General features: G+C 39.6%; 1 protein-coding gene across 2 annotated transcripts in view; it reads left to right on the plus strand.

Moving 5' to 3' along the window:
- LOC128685688 (ATP synthase mitochondrial F1 complex assembly factor 1) overlaps nucleotides 1–21,929 on the plus strand; it is a 162,204-nt gene that overhangs the window by 12,615 nt on the left and 127,660 nt on the right. For both annotated transcript variants that reach the window (XM_070088101.1, XM_070088100.1), the window contains exon 2: nucleotides 13,434–13,617. In XM_070088101.1, coding sequence (XP_069944202.1) covers nucleotides 13,451–13,617 — 167 coding nt within the window. In that variant the 5' untranslated portion in view covers nucleotides 13,434–13,450. The remainder of the gene's footprint in view (nucleotides 1–13,433; nucleotides 13,618–21,929) is intronic.

Below are 21,929 nucleotides of genomic sequence, written 5' to 3' on the forward strand. Positions count from 1 at the left end.
ATCCCATCTACCTTTTACTCTCAGTGTAGCTACAACTAGAAAGTGATCTGATATATCTGTGGCCCCTCTATAAACATGTACATCCTGAAGTCTACTCAACAGTCTTTTATCTACCAATACATAATCCAACAAACTACTGTCATTTCGCCCTACATCATATCGTGTATACTTATTTATCCTCTTTTTCTTAAAATATGTATTACCTATAACTAAACCCCTTTCTATACAAAGTTCAATCAAAGGGCTCCCATTATCATTTACACCTGGCACCCCAAACTTACCTACCACACCCTCTCTAAAAGTTTCTCCTACTTTAGCATTCAGGTCCCCTACCACAATTACTCTCTCACTTGGTTCAAAGGCTCCTATACATTCACTTAACATCTCCCAAAATCTCTCTCTCTCCTCTGCATTCCTCTCTTCTCCAGGTGCATACACGCTTATTATGACCCACTTCTCGCATCCAACCTTTACTTTAATCCACATAATTCTTGAATTTACACATTCATATTCTCTTTTCTCCTTCCATAACTGATCATTTAACATTACTGCTACCCCTTCCTTTGCTCTAACTCTCTCAGATACTCCAGATTTAATCCCATTTATTTCCCCCCTCTGAAACTCTCCTACCCCCTTCAGCTTTGTTTCGCTTAGAGCCAGGACATCCAACTTCCTTTCATTCATAACATCAGCAATCATCTGTTTCTTGTCATCCGCACTACATCCACGCACATTTAAGCATCCCAGTTTTATAAAGTTTTTCTTCTTCTCTTTTTTAGTAAATGTATACAGGAGAAGGGGTTACTAGCCCATTGCTCCCGGCATTTTAGTCGCCTCATACGACACGCATGGCTTACGGAGGAAAGATTCTTTTCCACTTCCCCATGGACAATAGAAGAAATAAAAAAGAACAAGAGCTATTTAGAAAAAGGAGAAAAACCTAGATGTATGTATATATATATATGCATGTGCGTGTCTGTGAAGTGTGACCAAAGTGTAAGTAGGAGTAGCAAGATATCCCTGTTATCTAGCGTGTTTATGAGACAGAAAAAGAAACCAGCAATCCTACCATCATGCAAAACAGTTACAGGTTTTTGTTTCACAGTCATCTGGCAGGACGGTAGTATGATCCTGGTACCTATACTCTCTTCTATAACTATGCATACATCTGGGACACTACTCCTTTTTCTAAATGGCTCTTGTTCTTTTATTTCTTCTATTGACTCCATGAGAGTGAAAAAATCTTTCACGTAGCTTTCATGTGATATTAAATATGGCATTTCATGCAGGAGCAACTGGAGCTGTAACCTTCTCTGCCTATTATTTAAAGAGAAGAAGAAAAAGCTTTATAAAACTAGATTTGCTAAGTAATGGCATTGGTGCAATGGAAGGCAAGCTGAATAATTGCTGATATAATGAAAAAAAATGAATGTCAACTAAGCGAAGCAAAGCTGAAAAGAAGAAATATAAATGTGAGAAATAAATGAGACTCTGTTATCGGAAGGAAAACTGTGTTAAATAATCGGTTATGAAGGAGAAAGAAGAATATGAATATTAAAGTCAGGGTATGTGGATTAAAGCGAAAGGTTGAATCTTGAGAAGTGGTCATAACAAAGCGATGTATGCACCTGGAAAGAACTCTGAAGGAAAGAGATTTTGGGAGATGTAAGTGGTGTATAGAACGCTTTAGTGAGCTGTTGTGACTGAGACAGTGCTGAGTAGGAGAAGGCACAGAGAGAGAGGCGTGACAGGCTGAGGCTGAGTTGCCAGGCAATGAAATGATGTGGGGCCCTTTGTTGAGCTTTGTATGAAAAGAGTTTAGTTATAGGTAATACGTATTTTTAAGAAAGAGGATAAACATCATACGATATTGTGAGGCATTGGATATATGTATTGAATAAGATGTTGAGTAGACTTCAGGATATTGCATGTTTATAGAGTTACAGTATATCGAATCACTTTACAATTTAACAACTACACTGAGTAAAAGGTAGATGAGTGAGAAACAAGCATCGGAAAATGAAAATTATAAATGGTCGTAGATATAAACAGCATTGAAGAGATATGAAACTGTAACATAAACTTTAATGGTATGAGGCCAAGTTTAAATAACAGTATTCAGCACTGAAAATTTATGAATACAAAGTGGAAATAGCGGAAAGAAAACGATATGTAAAGAAAATAATGAGAAGAAAGCGCAACTATGAGAAAATTTTAAAGTAAAGAAGTGATACAGAGAAATATATGGAGAAAGAGGAGAAGTTGAAGGTGGTGGCTTTAAAAGAAGGCACCGTGAAGGTGAGTGGTGTTATCGGCAAATTTTGTTGAAATAAGAAAAGTTTGAATGTATTTGGATTAGCCAGAGAACAAATGGTTTGTCAGTTAAATAGGAGAGAGGAGAGACTAATAATGGAGGATTGTGAGGAAGATGGAAGAGTATTTTGAGGGAAATGACCAAATATTTGATAGACCTCAAACTTCAACATTTAAATGTAAGGCAGGAAGAACAACATAAGTGAGGAAAACCGGCCAGCAGTGAAGGTAATGACTGTCAGTCAAGTGAAAATAATTCATTAGTAATTGATGAGGACAAGATAGAAAGTAAAAGCAGTGAAAACTGGAGTGATTGATGCTGTTGACTGGCATAAATGTATGGAAGAATGTTTAAGTGGCAGAGGAAACGCTCATGGTCACTGCCTGAATAAGGAGTGCGTACTCAGAGAGATAAGTGACTATTGCCTGTTGGCAAGAGAATAGCATGAAGCAGGATTATGATGAGGAGGTAAGAAGCAAGGCGACTAGGATAGCAGATGAACAGGAACTTTTAAGTGAGAGGCATGTGTGAACAGGCTGTTACAGTGTTTTACTATAGAAAATGGTGCAGTACTATTTGGGCTAAGGCTAAATTCTTTGCAAACATTATGGTTGAAATGTGACAGAGATGAGGAAGTTACAGGCTATATTGTAAGGAAGGCTGGAGACCAAAGCAGTGAATTTTCTGAAGACAAATGGTAGATTAAGTAGAAAGAAGAAATTTCCCAGTAGGCCTTAGTGAGATTGTGTGATAATCACCAGTGTTATAGATGAGATTTATGAAGCAATGCGAGGAATATGACTTTTGAAACGTGGAAATTAAGATGAGATTCACACGCAAGTGAGAGTTGTGCAGCTGCTGCTGCTGATGACACTATTAGCTGTGGGAGATTCTGAAGATGCAGATGAATGAGAATTGTGAGTGCAAGAAGAGGTAAAGGTGGTAGGAAGCCTGGGTTATGAATAACAAAATTAGGTGATGGAGTGAATATCGGGTAAGGAGGAAAATGTGGAAGAGGAGGAGCGTATTCAGAGCTATTTGAGAGATGAGCGTGTCCTGTAGATGTAATGAGGAGTGAGTCTGAAGGTGATGAAAAAGAAGTGAAGTGTACTCCCAGAAGTCTTTTTGTGAGACTGAGAACTTTGTCGCGGGCAAGAAGAGATGTATGAGTATAGATTTTGCAGCAGCTCTATAGTGTGTGTGACAGATGTTGTGGCATTGTTTGTGAAGATAAACTATTTGAGAGCTTGTGTGAAACAGTAAACAATTTGGAGATTAGGAGGAGATGTAGTTACTGAAACTATTGTCCAGAGAGAACTGAAGAATTGACGAGGTGGTGTTGCTCAACAGAGGCGGCCGAAGGCTAAAGCTGACGCTTCAGAGTGTGTCTGTAGTGAAAGAAGCGGTAAGGCCGATGTTGGAGGGAGGCTGGAAGGTTTTGTGACAGAAGAAGGCTTTGAACTCCATCTTTGTGGCTGTTTGACTCAAGTGAATGAAGACAGGCTGGTTTTGGCATGACCGTGTGACGGAGAGTGAGCAAGTATTTATGAAGGATTCAGAAGGCTTCCGGCAGGCAAAGTCGCGGAGATGAATGCAGTGCCTGCACTCTGAGGAGGGTGTTATGTTACAGTTTAAAACTGTAGTGGTATATATATATATATATATATATATATATATATATATATATATATATATATATATATATATATATATATATATATACGTATATAGTAGGTAGTAGGTTGGTAGACAGCAACCACCCAGGGAAGTACTACCGTCCTGCCAGATGACTGTGAAACAAAAACCTGTAACTGTTTTGCATGATGGTAGGATTGCTGGTTTCTTTTTCTGTCTCATAAACACGCTAGATAACAGGGATATCTTGCTACTCCTACTTACACTTTGGTCACACTTCACAGACACGCACATGCATATATATATATACATACATCTAGGTTTTTCTCCTTTTTCTAAATAGCTCTTGTTCTTTTTTTTTATTTCTTCTATTGTCCATGGGGAAGTGGAAAAGAATCTTTCCTCCGTAAGCCATGCGTGTCGTATGAGGCGACTAAAATGCCGGGAGCAATGGGCTAGTAACCCCTTCTCCTGTATACATTTACTAAAAAAGAGAAGAAGAAAAACTTTATAAAACTGGGGTGCTTAAATGTGCGTGGATGTAGTGCGGATGACAAGAAACAGATGATTGCTGATGTTATGAATGAAAAGAAGTTGGATGTCCTGGCTCTAAGCGAAACAAAGCTGAAGGGGGTAGGAGAGTTTCAGTGGGGGGAAATAAATGGGATTAAATCTGGAGTATCTGAGAGAGTTAGAGCAAAGGAAGGGGTAGCAGTAATGTTAAATGATCAGTTATGGAAGGAGAAAAGAGAATATGAATGTGTAAATTCAAGAATTATGTGGATTAAAGTAAAGGTTGGATGCGAGAAGTGGGTCATAATAAGCGTGTATGCACCTGGAGAAGAGAGGAATGCAGAGGAGAGAGAGAGATTTTGGGAGATGTTAAGTGAATGTATAGGAGCCTTTGAACCAAGTGAGAGAGTAATTGTGGTAGGGGACCTGAATGCTAAAGTAGGAGAAACTTTTAGAGAGGGTGTGGTAGGTAAGTTTGGGGTGCCAGGTGTAAATGATAATGGGAGCCCTTTGATTGAACTTTGTATAGAAAGGGGTTTAGTTATAGGTAATACATATTTTAAGAAAAAGAGGATAAATAAGTATACACGATATGATGTAGGGCGAAATGACAGTAGTTTGTTGGATTATGTATTGGTAGATAAAAGACTGTTGAGTAGACTTCAGGATGTACATGTTTATAGAGGGGCCACAGATATATCAGATCACTTTCTAGTTGTAGCTACACTGAGAGTAAAAGGTAGATGGGATACTAGGAGAATAGAAGCATCAGGGAAGAGAGAGGTGAAGGTTTATAAACTAAAAGAGGAGGCAGTTAGGGTAAGATATAAACAGCTATTGGAGGATAGATGGGCTAATGAGAGCATAGGCAATGGGGTCGAAGAGGTATGGGGTAGGTTTAAAAATGTAGTGTTAGAGTGTTCAGCAGAAGTTTGTGGTTACAGGAAAGTGGGTGCAGGAGGGAAGAGGAGCGATTGGTGGAATGATGATGTAAAGAGAGTAGTAAGGGAGAAAAAGTTAGCATATGAGAAGTTTTTACAAAGTAGAAGTGATGCAAGGAGGGAAGAGTATATGGAGAAAAAGAGAGAGGTTAAGAGAGTGGTGAAGCAATGTAAAAAGAGAGCAAATGAGAGAGTGGGTGAGATGTTATCAACAAATTTTGTTGAAAATAAGAAAAAGTTTTGGAGTGAGATTAACAAGTTAAGAAAGCCTAGAGAACAAATGGATTTGTCAGTTAAAAATAGGAGAGGAGAGTTATTAAATGGAGAGTTAGAGGTATTGGGAAGATGGAGGGAATATTTTGAGGAATTGTTAAATGTTGATGAAGATAGGGAAGCTGTGATTTCGTGTATAGGGCAAGGAGGAATAACATCTTGTAGGAGTGAGGAAGAGCCAGTTGTGAGTGTGGGGGAAGTTCGTGAGGCAGTAGGTAAAATGAAAGGGGGTAAGGCAGCCGGGATTGATGGGATAAAGATAGAAATGTTAAAAGCAGGTGGGGATATAGTTTTGGAGTGGTTGGTGCAATTATTTAATAAATGTATGGAAGAGGGTAAGGTACCTAGGGATTGGCAGAGAGCATGCATAGTTCCTTTGTATAAAGGCAAAGGGGATAAAAGAGAGTGCAAAAATTATAGGGGGATAAGTCTGTTGAGTGTACCTGGTAAAGTGTATGGTAGAGTTATAATTGAAAGAATTAAGAGTAAGACGGAGAATAGGATAGCAGATGAACAAGGAGGCTTTAGGAAAGGTAGGGGGTGTGTGGACCAGGTGTTTACAGTGAAACATATAAGTGAACAGTATTTAGATAAGGCTAAAGAGGTCTTTGTGGCATTTATGGATTTGGAAAAGGCGTATGACAGGGTGGATAGGGGGGCAATGTGGCAAATGTTGCAAGTGTATGGTGTAGGAGGTAGGTTACTGAAAGCAGTGAAGAGTTTTTACGAGGACAGTGAGGCTCAAGTTAGAGTATGTAGGAAAGAGGGAAATTTTTTCCCAGTAAAAGTAGGCCTTAGACAAGGATGTGTGATGTCACCGTGGTTGTTTAATATATTTATAGATGGGGTTGTAAGAGAAGTAAATGCGAGGGTCTTGGCAAGAGGCGTGGAGTTAAAAGATAAAGAATCACACACAAAGTGGGAGTTGTCACAGCTGCTCTTTGCTGATGACACTGTGCTCTTGGGTGATTCTGAAGAGAAGCTGCAGAGATTGGTGGATGAATTTGGTAGGGTGTGCAAAAGAAGAAAATTAAAGGTGAATACAGGAAAGAGTAAGGTTATGAGGATAACAAAAAGATTAGGTGATGAAAGATTGAATATCAGATTGGAGGGAGAGAGTATGGAGGAGGTGAACGTATTCAGATATTTGGGAGTGGACGTGTCAGCGGATGGGTCTATGAAAGATGAGGTGAATCATAGAATTGATGAGGGAAAAAGAGTGAGTGGTGCACTTAGGAGTCTGTGGAGACAAAGAACTTTGTCCTTGGAGGCAAAGAGGGGAATGTATGAGAGTATAGTTTTACCAACGCTCTTATATGGGTGTGAAGCGTGGGTGATGAATGTTGCAGCGAGGAGAAGGCTGGAGGCAGTGGAGATGTCATGTCTGAGGGCAATGTGTGGTGTGAATATAATGCAGAGAATTCGTAGTTTGGAAGTTAGGAGGAGGTGCGGGATTACCAAAACTGTTGTCCAGAGGGCTGAGGAAGGGTTGTTGAGGAGGTTCGGACATGTAGAGAGAATGGAGCGAAACAGAATGACTTCAAGAGTGTATCAGTCTGTAGTGGAAGGAAGGCGGGGTAGGGGTCGGCCTAGGAAGGGTTGGAGGGAGGGGGTAAAGGAGGTTTTGTGTGCGAGGGGCTTGGACTTCCAGCATTCATGCGTGAGCGTGTTTGATAGGAGTGAATGGAGACAAATGGTTTTTAATACTTGACGTGCTGTTGGAGTGTGAGCAAAGTAACATTTATGAAGGGATTCAGGGAAACCGGCAGGCCGGACTTGAGTCCTGGAGATGGGAAGTACAGTGCCTGCACTCTGAAGGAGGGGTGTTAATGTTGCAGTTTAAAAACTGTAGTGTAAAGCACCCTTCTGGCAAGACAGTGATGGAGTGAATGATGGTGAAAGTTTTTCTTTTTCGGGCCACCCTGCCTTGGTGGGAATCGGCCAGTGTGATAATAAATATATATATATATATATATATATATATATATATATATATATATATATATATATATATATATATATACATATATATATACATATATATAAAATAAAAAATTTATTACAAACTAGCATTTTTATTACATAACCTAAATACTGTATTGAATATAAAATAAAACTGACTTGGAGGGGAATGCTAGGGAAGACCCATTACAGAGGAATAAGTTTACTGAGTATACCAGGAAAAGTGTACGGTAGGGTTATAATTGAAAGAATTAGAGGTAAGACAGAATGTAGGACTGCGGATGAGCAAGGAGGTTTCAGAGAGGGTAGGGGATGTGTATATCAAGTGTTTGCATTGAAGCATATGTGTGAACAGTATTTAGATAAAGGTAGGGAAGTTTTTATTGCATTTATGGATTTAGAAAAGGCATATGATAGAGTGGATAGAGGAGCAATGTGGCAGATGTTGCAAGTACAGTACAGTGGACCCTCAACCAGCGTTGGCATCGATTAACGATAAATCTGACTAGCGATACATTTTAACGCAAAAATTTTGCCTCAACTAGCGCTTAAAAACCCGACCAGCGCTATTCGTTCCGTACCATACGCGTCCACTTTGGCCTGAGCGCGCCTCACTTTTCCCTTTGGTGCCAGTGTTTACAAGCCAGCCAGCCACCGTGGTCGCTTCCAAAAATACAACTGGAACATTTCATATTATCACAGCCTTTTTAGTGATTGCACCTGCAAAATAAGTCACCATGGGCCCCAAGAAAGCTTCTAGTGCCAACCCTACAGCAAAAAGGGTGAGAATTACTATGGAGATGAAGAAAGAGATCATTGATAAATATGAAAGTGGAGTGCGTATCTCTGAGCTGGTCAGGTTGTATAATAAACCCCAATCAACCATCGCTACTATTGTGGGCAAGAAAACGGCAATCAAGGAAGCTGTTCTTGCCAAAGGTGCAACTATGTTTTCGAAACTGAGATCGCAAGTGATAGAAGATGTTGAGAGACTGTTATTGGTGTGGATAAACGAGAAACAGATAGCAGGAGACAGCATCTCTCAAGCGATCATATGTGAAAAGGCTAGGAAATTGCATGACGATTTAATTAAAAAAATGCCAGCAACTAGTGATGTGAGTGAATTTAAGGCCAGCAAAGGTTGGTTTGAGAGATTTAAGAAGCACAGTGGCATTCATAGTGTGATAAGGCATGGTGAGGCTGCCAGTTCGGACCACAAATCGGCTGAAAAATATGTACAGGACTTCAAGGAGTACATAGACAGTGAAGGACTGAAACCTGAACAAGTGTTTCATTGTGACGAAACAGGCCTGTTTTGGAAGAAAATGCCAAGCAGGACGTACATTACTCAGGAGGAAAAGGCACTCCCAGGACATAAGCCTATGAAAGACAGGCTTACTCTGTTGATGTGTGCCAATGCTAGTGGTGATTGCAAAGTGAAACCTTTATTGGTGTATCACTCTGAAACCCCCAGAGTGTTCAGGAAAAACAATGTCCTCAAGGCTAATTTGTGTGTGCTGTGGAGGGCAAACAGTAAGGCATGGGTCACTAGGGACTTTTTCTATGACTGGTTACTCCATGCATTTGCCCCTAATGTGAAAAATTACCTAATTGAAAAGAAATTAGACCTTAAGTGCCTCCTGGTATTAGACAATGCCCCTGGTCATCCTACAGATGTGGCAGAGCGACTTTCTAGGGACAGGAGCTTCATTAAGGTGAAGTTTTTGCCTCCTAATACCACTCCTCTCCTGCAGCCCATGGACCAGCAGGTTATTTCCAACTTCAAGAAACTGTACACAAAAGCTATGTTTGAAAGGTGCTTTGTAGTGACCTCAGAAACTCAACTGACTCTAAGAGTTGTTAGGTAAGACACATATGCAACAGTTAGGTATCTTTATTATGAAACGTTTCGCCTACACAGTAGGCTTCTTCAGTCAAGTACAGAAAAGTTGATAGAAGCAGAAGATACTTGAAGACGATGTAATCAGTCCATCACCAGACTGAGGGACTGACCACCTCAAAACTTTAAGGGTGATGGACTGATTACATCGTCTTCAAGTATCTTCTGCTTCTATCAACTTTTCTGTACTTGACTGAAGAAGCCTACTGTGTAGGCGAAACGTTTCATAATAAAGATACCTAACTGTTGCATATGTGTCTTACCTAACAACCTGTCGGTATTTTATACCATTTTAATGTTCAATCTGTCAGACACTGCAACACAAGGGTATCTTGGTACAGACCTGCAATCAACTTCGACAACTTCCACTAGTGAGAGCGGCTGGATTTGAGAGGGACCTGACCTTTCAACATCTGAGTTCTTACCTCTCCTAGTGGCCTACGTCTCACCTCTTGGCGCTATAAAAGCTCCATTCTGTCACTTCATCTCCATATTGTTTCATACTATGGAACAATGCTCTTCTCCAGACTGAGGGACTGACCACCTCAAAACTTTAAGGGTGATGGACTGATTACATCGTCTTCAAGTATCTTCTGCTTCTATCAACTTTTCTGTACTTGACTGAAGAAGCCTACTGTGTAGGCGAAACGTTTCATAATAAAGATACCTAACTGTTGCATATGTGTCTTACCTAACAACCTGTCGGTATTTTATACCATTTTAATGTGACTCTAAGAGGGTTTTGGAAAGATCATTTTACCATCCTCAATTGTGTAAACATTATAGGTAAGGCTTGGGAGGAAGTGACTAAGAGGACATTGAACTCTGCTTGGAAAACACTGTGGCCAGAATGTGTAGACAAAAGGGATTTTGAAGGGTTTTAGGCTAACCCTGAGAATCCTATGCCAGTTGAGGAATCCATTGTGGCATTGGGGAAGTCCTTGGGGTTGGAGGTTAGTGGGGAGGATGCGGAAGAGTTGGTGGTGGAGGACAGTGAAGAACTAACCACTGATGAGCTGCCAGATCATCTTGAACAGCAAGAGGGCAGACCTGAGGAAACTGCTTCGGAGGAGGGGAGAGAGAAATTGAAGAAGTTGCCTACTTCTAAGATAAAGGAAATGTGTGCAAAGTGGCTTGAAGTGCAAACCTTTTTTGATGAAAATCACCCTGACACAGCTACTGCAAGCAGTGTTGGCAACCTGTACACCGACAATGTTGTGAACCACTTTAGGAAAGTCATAAAGGAACGAGAGGTACAGGTATCTATGGACAGATATGTTGTGCGACAGAAGTCCAGTGACTCTGAAGCTGGTCCTAGTGGCATTAAAAGAACAAGGGAAGTAACTCCAGAAAAATACTTGCTGCCTCAAGTGCTAATGGAAGGGGATTCCCCTTCTAAACACTAACACCTCTCCCCTCCTCCCATCCCATCAATCATCACCAGATCTTCAATAAAGGTAAGTGTCATGTAACTGTGCATGTAATCTTCAGTTTGTGTGTATTAAAATTAATATTTCATGTGGTAAAAAAAAAAAAATCTGTATAGTCCTTGTGGCTTAGCGCTTCTTTTTGATTATAATAATCATGTGGTAAAAATTTTTTTTTTTCAATACTTTTGGGTGTCTTGCTCGGATTAATTTGATTTCCATTATTTCTTATGGGGAAAATTAACTTGACTAACGATAATTTTGACTAACGATGAGCTCTCAGGAACGGATTAATATCGCTGGTTGAGGGTCCACTGTATATGGAATAGGTGGTAAGTTATTAAATGCTGTAAAGAGTTTTTATGAGGATAGTGAGGCTCAGGTTAGGGTGTGTAGAAGGGAGGGAGACTACTTCCCGGTAAAAGTAGGTCTTAGACAGGGATGTGTAATGTCACCATGGTTGTTTAATATATTTATAGATGGGGTTGTAAAGGAAGTAAATGCTAGGGTGTTCGGGAGAGGGGGGGATTAAATTTTGGGGAATCAAATTCAGAATGGGAATTGACACAGTTACTTTTTGCTGATGATACTGTGCTTATGGGAGATTCTAAAGAAAAATTGCAAGGGTTGGTGGATGAGTTTGGGAATGTGTGTAAAGGTACAAAGTTGAAAGTGAACATAGAAAAGAGTAAGGTGATGAGGGTATCAAATGATTTAGATACAGAAAAATTGGATATCAAATTGGGGAGGAGGAGTATGGAAGAAGTGAATGTTTTCAGATACTTGGGAGTTGACGTGTCGGCGGATGGATTTATGAAAGATGAGGTTGATCATAGAATTGATGAGGGAAAAAAGGTGAGTGGTGCATTGAGGTTTATGTGGAGTCAAAAAATGTTATCTATGGAGGCAAAGAAGGGAATGTATGAAAGTATAGTAGTACCAACATTCTTATATGGGTGTGAAGCTTGGGTGGTAAATGCAGCAGCGAGGAGATGGTTGGAGGCAGTGGAGATGTCCTGTTTAAGGGCAATGTGTGGTGTAAATATTATGCAGAAAATTCGGAGTGTGGAAATTAGGAAAAGGTGTGGAGTTAATAAAAGTATTAATCAGAGGGCAGAAGAGAGGTTGTTGAGGTGGTTTGGTCATTTAGAGAGAATGGATCAAAATAGAATGACTTGGAAAGCATATAAATCTATATGGGAAGGAAGGCGGGGTAGGGGTCGTCCTCGAAAGGGTTGGAGAGAGGGGGTAAAGGAGGTTTTGTGGGCGAGGGGCTTGGACTTCCAGCAAGCGTGCCTGAGCGTGTTAGATAGGAGTGAATGAAGACGAATGGTACTTGGGACCTGACAATCTGTTGGAGTGTGAGCAGGGTAATATTTAGTGAAGGGATTCAGGGAACCCGGTTATTTTCATATAGTCGGACTTGAGTCCTGGAAATGGGAAGTACAATGCCTGCACTTTAAAGGAGGGGTTTGGGATATTGGCAGTTTGGAGGGATATGTTGTGTATCTTTATATGTATATGCTTCTAAGCTGTTGTATTCTGAGCACCTCTGCAAAAACAGTGATAATGTGTGAGTGTGGTGAAAGTGTTGAATGATGATGAAAGTATTTTCTTTTTGGGGATTTTCTTTCTTTTTTGGGTCACCCTGCCTCGGTGGGAGACGGCCGACTTGTTGAAAAAAAAAAATATATATATATAATATATACAGTGGACCCCCACATAACGATCACCTCCCAATGCGACCAATTAGGTAAGTGTATTTATGTAAGTGCGTATGTACGTGTATGTTTGAGGGTCTGAAATGGACTAATCTACTTCTCAATATTCCTTATGGGAACAAATTCGGTCGGTACTAGCACCTGAACATACTTCTGGAATGAAAAAATATCATTAACCGGGGGTCCACTGTATATATATACATATATATATATATATATATATATATATATATATATATATATATATATATATATATATATATATATATATATATATACATACATATATATATATATATATATATATATATATATATATATATATATATATATATATCGTTAAGCGGGGGTATATATATATACATATTTACAAACACATAAATACATACATACATACATACATACATGCATATATACATATATGTACATATATACAGTGGTCCCCCGGTTAACGATATTTTTTCACTCCAAAAGTATGTTCAGGTGCCAGTACTGACCGAATTTGTTCCCATAAGAAATATTGTGAAGTAGATTAGTCCATTTCAGACCCCCAAACATACACGTACAAATGCACTTACATAAATACACTTACATAATTTGTCGCATTCGGAGGTAATCATTATGCGGGGGTCCACTGTACACATATATACATACATACATACATACAGCAGTTCTGTGTTCCTAAAAATTCAGAATAAGGAATGAATCATTGTGTCACTAAGGTTACAGGTTCAATATTCTTGACAGATATTAACAAGTTGGTGATGATTAGCCTGACTCAACGTTGCAGTTTCATTGCACGAACAGCTTGGTCGAGTATGAGCAAGCACCCTGTCTGCACCTCCAGCTATGCTATGGTGAAAGCCCTTGAGGAGTTGGAGAAGAACCCGTACTTTGATAAATATGCTGCAAAAATTGCTAAATTTCAAAAGTAAGTGCATCACCTTTAACCACATGCTTTCTGCATATTCTGCATAATCTAACAATGATATGCATTAGTTGCTCTCTTACATGAAATTTCTGGGGTGACAGTCGCTTGGGGTGGAGAATGCTTTAAATACATTAAACTATAGAATATATTTTAAGAAAAATGCTGTACCATTAATTAGCTGTAGTGACGGTGCAGCACTGTTATTAGCACTACCTCTCTGGCAAGAATCTCTTTGAATCATAATACAAACTTTTTTTACAATTACATTAAACATATGTACCAATGTATTTTAATCTGTTTCATTGTGCATTTCTAATCATCCAGGTTACAATAGATGTGTAAATTTTGTAAAGAGAAAAGTCTGGCTAGGTGGTTTCCCTGGATACCTTTGTACAGGTTACCTTGCTCACACTCCAACAGCACTTCAGCTATTTCAATTACTCAATAAAGTGATCAGAAATTGGTAATTTGGCCAATTTTACACAAATTTCAAAATATGGCAATTTCAAAATAGGGTCCAGAATATACAATGCAGGCATTCCCGGCACTAAAATAACATTTCCTCTGTTCATTACATACTTATGTTCCCAGGCTTTGCACATGAATTCCATTTTGAATTTTTGCTCACCCAATAAATAGAAGATTTACTCTTATGCATTATTGTAATTATTGTATAAATATCATCATAATGCCGTGTGAACAATATAACCATCCCAGTGTAGTGCAGTGAAAAGAAAAGTGTATCTTGAACGAACACATTGTATATCCTTGAGATAACCAGTATACAACACAATGACAAAATACCAGTGAGAAAATAAAAGGAAATAAAATAAAAAACAATTGTAAAGTGTGGCAGTAGTGGGCCAGTCTACTTGTCCTGGTGTTGACATGTGACAAGTGATACACCAAGGTACGAGTTACCACATACAACGAATAGACGAAAAGGATATAAATAGGCAGTGCTATAGTAATCTGAGTAAGTCCTTTTAATCCTGAGTGTAGTATAAACCTATGGTATAATTATATGGGAACAAGTTGAAAGTTCCACCCGCACCCTACCTCCAAGCCCCCACCTCATGCCCTCGCCCCATCCCCCGCCTCATGCCCCCACCCCATCTCCCGCCTCGTGCCCCCACCCCATCCCCCGCCTCGTGCCCCCACCCCATTCCCCGGATCCTAAACTACCCATCCAACAGTCTCACCCATGGCCTCCCCTCCTTGCACCCTCACCTTCTTTCCACAGACCCCTATCTCCCAGCTTACCACCCCACCGCACAGCCCCCTCCTCCTATTGTCCCTACCCTCTCCCCAAGGATACCCACAGCCCAGCCCATCCCACCTACCAGCCACCCCACCACCAGCCGCACATAATAAATACACCATTCACCACATACACCTGTTTTAAAAGTAATCATGGCCAGGAATAAAAGCTGTTGTATATGTGAAAAAAATCTTTGGGAGAAACATGAGGGGCATTGATTGTGAAATATGTGGTAAAACATCACATATATCATGTACAAAGCTTCATGCAACCATGACAAATGACCAAAAACAAGAAAGTTGTTTCTGAATTTGCCCCAGTGAAAGGGACAGCTAGTTAAGCATAAGAGAGGTACTGAAAAGTGAAAACCTAGAAAGCGTAAGGAAGTTTCTAAGGAGCTTGCCAGCGTTATACAAAGAATGGAAAACAGAGGAAAAGGAACAAAAAAGGGAGAAAAAATGCATATAGAGGTGAAAACCAAGGAGTGACAGTAAGAGCATGAGTAGAAAACGTCATACAGAGCAAGTCGGAAAAGGAAACAGGGATACATAACATAGCGGAAAGGGGAAGGGACGATGAGAAAACTAGAACTGGAACAAACGAAAATGAGCAAAGGGAAGAAATTAGCCTAGAAGAAAGTGAACAAGGGAACTCAGATCAGGTGGCAGAACTTAGGAACGACACAGAATCAATAAATATAGATAATCAGAACATTTGCAGTTACTATGCTATAGGTATGTGCCTATATGGCAGATATTGTTGGAATAAACACACCAGAAAATGTGCGAACATGTTGAGGAAGGGAAAGTGTCATTTCAACAAAGAGTGCAGGTACTTCCACCCAGTAATGTGTAAAGCTTCAATGCAGTCAAGTGAATGTTATGACCTGAGCTGCCCAGACCATCATGTAAAAGGAACGCAGTGCTACAGAGTTAGTAGAGAAAGAGAAATTGAATAGCATTCTTTTTTAGACAAAAAGAGAAAAGATCAAAACAAAGGGAGAGATAAACAGGGGGAATGGTACAGAGAGGACAGGTGGGCTCAAGGCCAAATAAGCAAACAAACGCGAAGCCAGTACTGGAGAAACCAGGGGAGTGTACACCAGGGGACATACCAGGTAGTACACCACCAGTGGTACTAATGAAACACAAAGCAAGACAAAACATCCCACTTGGTAATTCCTGCTTCATATTTGCAAATATACAGGGTTTGAAATCAAATAAAAATGATGAAGTTAGTTATGTCAGTGGGCTCCTGACAGAAGTGAATGCCATGTTCGGAGCATTTACAGAAACACATACAAGGGATGTTTTGGATGGAGAGATAAAGATAGAAAACTACAACATGTATAGATGTGATAGAATCAGTAGGTCACAGAGAGGAGTAGGAATCTATGTAAAGGATACTTTCTGTTGCACAGAAGTGCTGAATTCTACGAATGATATAGTAGAAATTCTAGGCATTAAAGTTGAAAATAAGAATTTGGTAATTATCCTAGTATACAAACCACCATCAGCAACTGCTGAGGAATTCACAGATCAGTTAAGTAAGAGAGATAGCTATCTGGATAGGCTAGCAAGTCCTACACCAAATATTTTACTCCTTGGAGATTTTAATCTCCCTCATGTAAAATGGAAGATGGCACAACGTAATGTTATACCAGAAATATCCCCGGGAAGCACCCTGGCTCAACAGGTACATACCAGGGAAATAATGAGGTTTTGTGAAAAGTACTCTTTAAACCAACAGGTAACTGATCCCACTAGAAATGAAAATACCCTGGATTTGATATTCACAAACAATGAGGGACTGATCAGAGACATAACAGTTTCCAAAACTATTTACTCTGATCATAACATCATAGAGGTTCAAACTAGTATTAACTCAGGGGTAGGAAACTGCATCACTAAAGTTAGAGACGGGATGTTCAGTAAGTTTAATTTTAACAACCATAGAATTAACTGGGAAAAAAATAAACCAAGAGCTATCAGACATACTCTGGGAATCAGACATGAGCACCCTAAATCCCCACCAGTGCCTAGAGAAGCTGAATACAGAAGCATACAAAGTATGTATGATACATGTACTATTGAGGAAACCCAGAGGAAGATCAGATATAGAGAGAAAGCATAGAAGATGGTACAGAAGAAGAAAATGGGTTACTGAACTATTTAAAAACACAAATATGCTACAACAAAGGAAAGATAGACTTAGCAGAGAGATCACTGAATTAGAGCAAAAACTTAGGATGTCATACCTCACAGAAGAAGTACAAAGGGAACAAAGGGCCATACAGGATATTGCAAGAAACCCAAAATATTTCTATTCCTATGCAAAATCCAAGCTAAGAACTACCTGTAGAATTGGACCACTACTGAGAGGAGACTCGTATACTGACGATGAACAGGAAATGAGTGAAATCCTAAAAGAACAGTATGAGTTGGTGTTCAGCAACCCACTAAATGACAGCAAGGTAGAAAATGCAGAAATATTTTTCACTCCAGAAGAAGGCCGCACAGACCAACTAACTGACATTAGTACAAATCCCATAGATTTTGAAAAAGAAATGGAAAACATGCCCACTCACTCAGCACCTGGACCAGATTCATGGAATGCTCTATTTATAAAGAAGTGCAAAGTACCACTAGCACGAGCCATCAGTATTCTTTGGAGAAAGAGCTTAGATCTAGGTGAAATACCAGAGGCCTTAAAGAGTGCAGACATAGTTTCTTTGCACAAGGGAGGCAGTAGAGCACTAGCGAAAAATTACAGACCAGTAGCCCTAACTTCTCACATCATAAAAATCTTCGAAAGAGTGATGAGACGGCAAGTTACAAATTTCATGGACCAGCACAACCAACATAACCCGAACCAGCATGGTTTTAGAGCAGGACGATCATGTTTGTCACAGCTGTTGAACCATTATGACAGAATTACGGAGGCACTGGAAGACGACAAAAACGCAGATGTGATTTACACAGTTTTTGCAAATGTGTTTGACAAATGCGATCATGGAGTGATAGCGCACAAAATGAAGGCCATGGGCATTATGGGGAAGGTAGGAAGATGGATTTTCGGTTTCCTAGCACACAGAACACAAAAAGTAGTAGTGAACAGGGCAAGATCCAGCATCAGTGAGGTCAAAAGCTCAGTGCCCCAAGGCACTGTCCTGGCACCTCTGCTGTTCCTCATCCTCATAGCAGATATAGACAGAAACACCCGGCACACTTTTGTATCATCATTTGCAGATGACACTAAAATGAGCATGAAAGTCAGTACGGTAGAGGACACTGAAAAAGTACAGGAAGACATAAACAGGGTTTTCCAGTGGGCAGTGGAGAACAACATGACATTCAATGGTGATAAGTTCCAGGTGCTTAGGTATGGAAAGAATGAAGAACTCAAAAGGAGCACTATATACAAAACTCAAGAGGGTCACCAAATAGAACGTAAGGAACACGTAAAAGACCTAGGAATAACTATGTCAGCAGACCTTTCTTTCAAAGACCATAACAAGACAAAGCTCACGACAGCCAGGAAGATGACGGGGTGGGTAATGAGAACTTTCAAAACAAGGGAAACAATGCTGATGGTGACGCTCTTCAAATCGCTAGTGCTCCCTCACTTAGAATATTGCTCAGTGCTGACGGCCCCATTCAGGGCAGGAGAAATATCGGAGCTGGAACAAATACAGAGATTGTTTATGGCTCACATTGCACCAGTAAAGCATTTAAACTACTGGAAATGCCTGCAAGTCTTGAACATGTACTCGTTGGAGTTGAGGAGAGAGAGGTACATGATAATATATACCTGGAAGGTACTCGAGGGCTTGGTCCCAAATCTGCACACTGCCATAACAACATACTGGAGTGAGAGATATGGGAGGAAGTGTAAAATAAACCCAGTGAGGAGCAGGGGTGCAGTGGGGACAATAAGGGAACACTGTATCAACATCCAGGGTCCTAGACTTTTCAACATCTTATCAGAAGATATCAGAAACACTGCTGGAACAAGTGTAAAAGCCTTCAAGAGGAAACTAGACAAGTATCTTCACCAGGTGCCAGATCAACCAGGCTGTGATGGATATGTGGGGCAGCAAACCTCCAGCAGCAACAGCCTTGTTGACCAGGCGAGCACCAGATGAGCCTGGCCCATGGCCGGGCTCAGAGAGTAGATATACTCTTGAAACTCTTCAAAGGTAAAGGTAAAGGTAAAGGCATATTAGACTGGCCAGTTGGATGCATATTGGACAAGTGACTTGATTTGTTTACTCTGGAATATCGGCAAAAATAGAATACAGTGGACCCCCGGTTAACGATATTTTTTCATTCCAGAAGTATGTTCAGGTGCCAGTACTGACCGAATTTGTTCCCATAAGAAATATTGTGAAGAAGATTAGTCCATTTCAGACCCCCAAACATACACGTACAAATGCACTTACATAAATACACTTACATAATTGGTCGCATTGGGAGGTGATCGTTAAGCAGGGGTCCACTATATTTCCATTACTTTGAGTTCAATTTCATGCTAATTCCAGTTCTGAAACCAATCATTTTCATTTCTGAAATACATATGTCTTCCATTCTATTAAATGATACCCAGAAACTGAGAATACATGTACAACGATAAAAACCATCCGAAAATACACTACAGAGTCGCTATTTTAAACCAAAAACACAGTCAGTTTTTTTACCATGTGCATTGCGTGATGCATGATTTTTTTATGTGGTGCACACTTACCCCATTGACTCATTCTCTCATATCTAAGACCAAATTTACTAGTCACTGCTTATCTGAGTGAGCTGAGCTCATCAAGTAATTCTACAGAATGAACTTAGACTTCAAACCCATAAAATTAAGGCATGGATGGCAAATCTATCCCTACCTCATCTCCCACAACATACTCAATCCCTGTCAGTTTGGGTTCAGGCCTAATAAAAATATGAATGATGCTATTATACACATGCTAGAACAAATATACACTGAACTCGAGAAAAAAAGAAGTCCCTTTGGGGATCTTCATTGATACGTAAAGCTTTTGATACAGTTGACCATGATTTGTTGCACATAAAATTATCACACTATGGTATAAGAGGGCACTCCCTCAACTACCTAAAGTCATACCTTAGCAACAGGAGCCAATATGTGTACACAAATGGAGCAAACTCTTCCACACAGCCAATTACAGTTGGTGTCCCACAGGGAAGTGTCCTTGGCGCTCTTCTCTTTCTCATTTACATAAACGACCTACCAAATGCAATGCAACTACTCAAACCCACACTATTTGCAGATGACACTACATACGTCTTCTCTCACCCAAGCCCAGTCATACTAGCCAATACAGTGGACCCTCACCTAACGATATTAATTGGTACCCGAGAAAGAATATCGTTAGGCAAGTTTTTTAGTGTTAGCCGAGGCAAAATGTTAGCGTTAAAATGTATTGTTAGGCGAATTTAACGTTATGCGATGTGTTCGTTAGGCGAGGGTCCACTGTACTGTAAATACCAAGTTACAGAAAATATCTACCTGGATGATGATTAACAAACTAACTCTCAATATTGACAAAACCTACTTCATTCAGTTTGAGAACAGAACTACAGATGTCCCTCTTAACATAATGATAAACGGATCACCTATCACAAAGCTCACAGAGGGAAAATTCTTAGGAATCCACCTTGATAATTGACTCAAATTTCAAACACATGTACAAGAAATTTCCAAGAAAATCTCAAGACCGTAGGCATACTATCAAAGATACGGTACTATGTTCCACAGTCAGCCCTCCTGGCCCTATATCATTCACTCATTTACCCCTATCTCACCTATGGAATTTGTGCATAGGGCTCAACAGCAATAAATCATTTCAGACCATTAATTACCCAACAAAAGGCTGTAGTCAGATTGATAACAAATTACCACTCCAGGCAACATACTCCACCAATTTTCGAAACTCTAAACCTACTCACCATACAAAACATCCATTCATATTATTGTGTCTACTACATACATAGAACACTAAACTCGGATATAAACCTTCCCCTCAAACTTCTCTTTACCAACCTCAACAGAACACATGACCATAACACAAGGCACAGATCACTCTTTGATGTTCGTCTTGTCCATCCACACTCTGTAAAAACTCAATTCACATAAAAGGCCCAAAAATCTGGAATTCATTACCTGTGAATATAAAAGAAATACTGTCTGTTTATCAATTCAAGACTTCTTAAAAACCACTTACTCATCCTCAACTAAATAAATACTGAATAACTGAATCTCATATTTGTATAACCTTTGACCCTATCAAACTATGTTTTTTTTTTTTAATTACATTACCTAATAGAATACTCCATTCTCTTGAATGCACAGTAACTCATCTAATGACCATATGACCTGTTTCTGCATTACAAATCTTTGATTTTACTCAATCTGATCCGATTATATTATGCATTGTTATGCTACAAATTTGTATAACTTTAAAGTTACTTATTTGAAATACTCATTTGTACTTCATGTTGTTATTTGTATAGTGTAATTTTTACCACTGAATATATCATTGCTTAGTTAATCTTAAGTTAATTTTAAGCCTGTCCATAATGCTCTGCATACAAGGGGCTTTTGGCATGTACACCCAGTCACTATATTTCTTTGTATAACTGTGTATCATGTCCAAATAAAAAATAAATAAATAAATAAAAAAGTCGCTGAAATCACTAGGCTGTATGCCTGCATTAAAAATAACTGCTGCACTAAGGTTTTAGGTATTTAACCCTTAACCCTTTGACTGTCGAAAGGCCCAATCCTGAAGTGTCTCCTGGTGTCGCAAAATATTCGAAAAAAAAAATTATTTTTCTTATGAAAATGTTAAGATTATTCTTCTGATTGTTTTAGTCCCCCCCAAAAATTTTTCCCATCAGTACTTACCGAGATATAGAGACATGAAGTTTGCAGAAAATGAGCCGCGTATGGCAACAGCGGCGACTGCCGCTCACTGGTAAACTTTGGTTTACTTGTATTTGAAGGTTTGTTGTTTTTTTTCACTATT

Source organism: Cherax quadricarinatus, chromosome 23 (genome assembly GCF_038502225.1).
Source record: "Cherax quadricarinatus isolate ZL_2023a chromosome 23, ASM3850222v1, whole genome shotgun sequence".
Classification (NCBI taxonomy): domain Eukaryota; kingdom Metazoa; phylum Arthropoda; class Malacostraca; order Decapoda; family Parastacidae; genus Cherax; species Cherax quadricarinatus.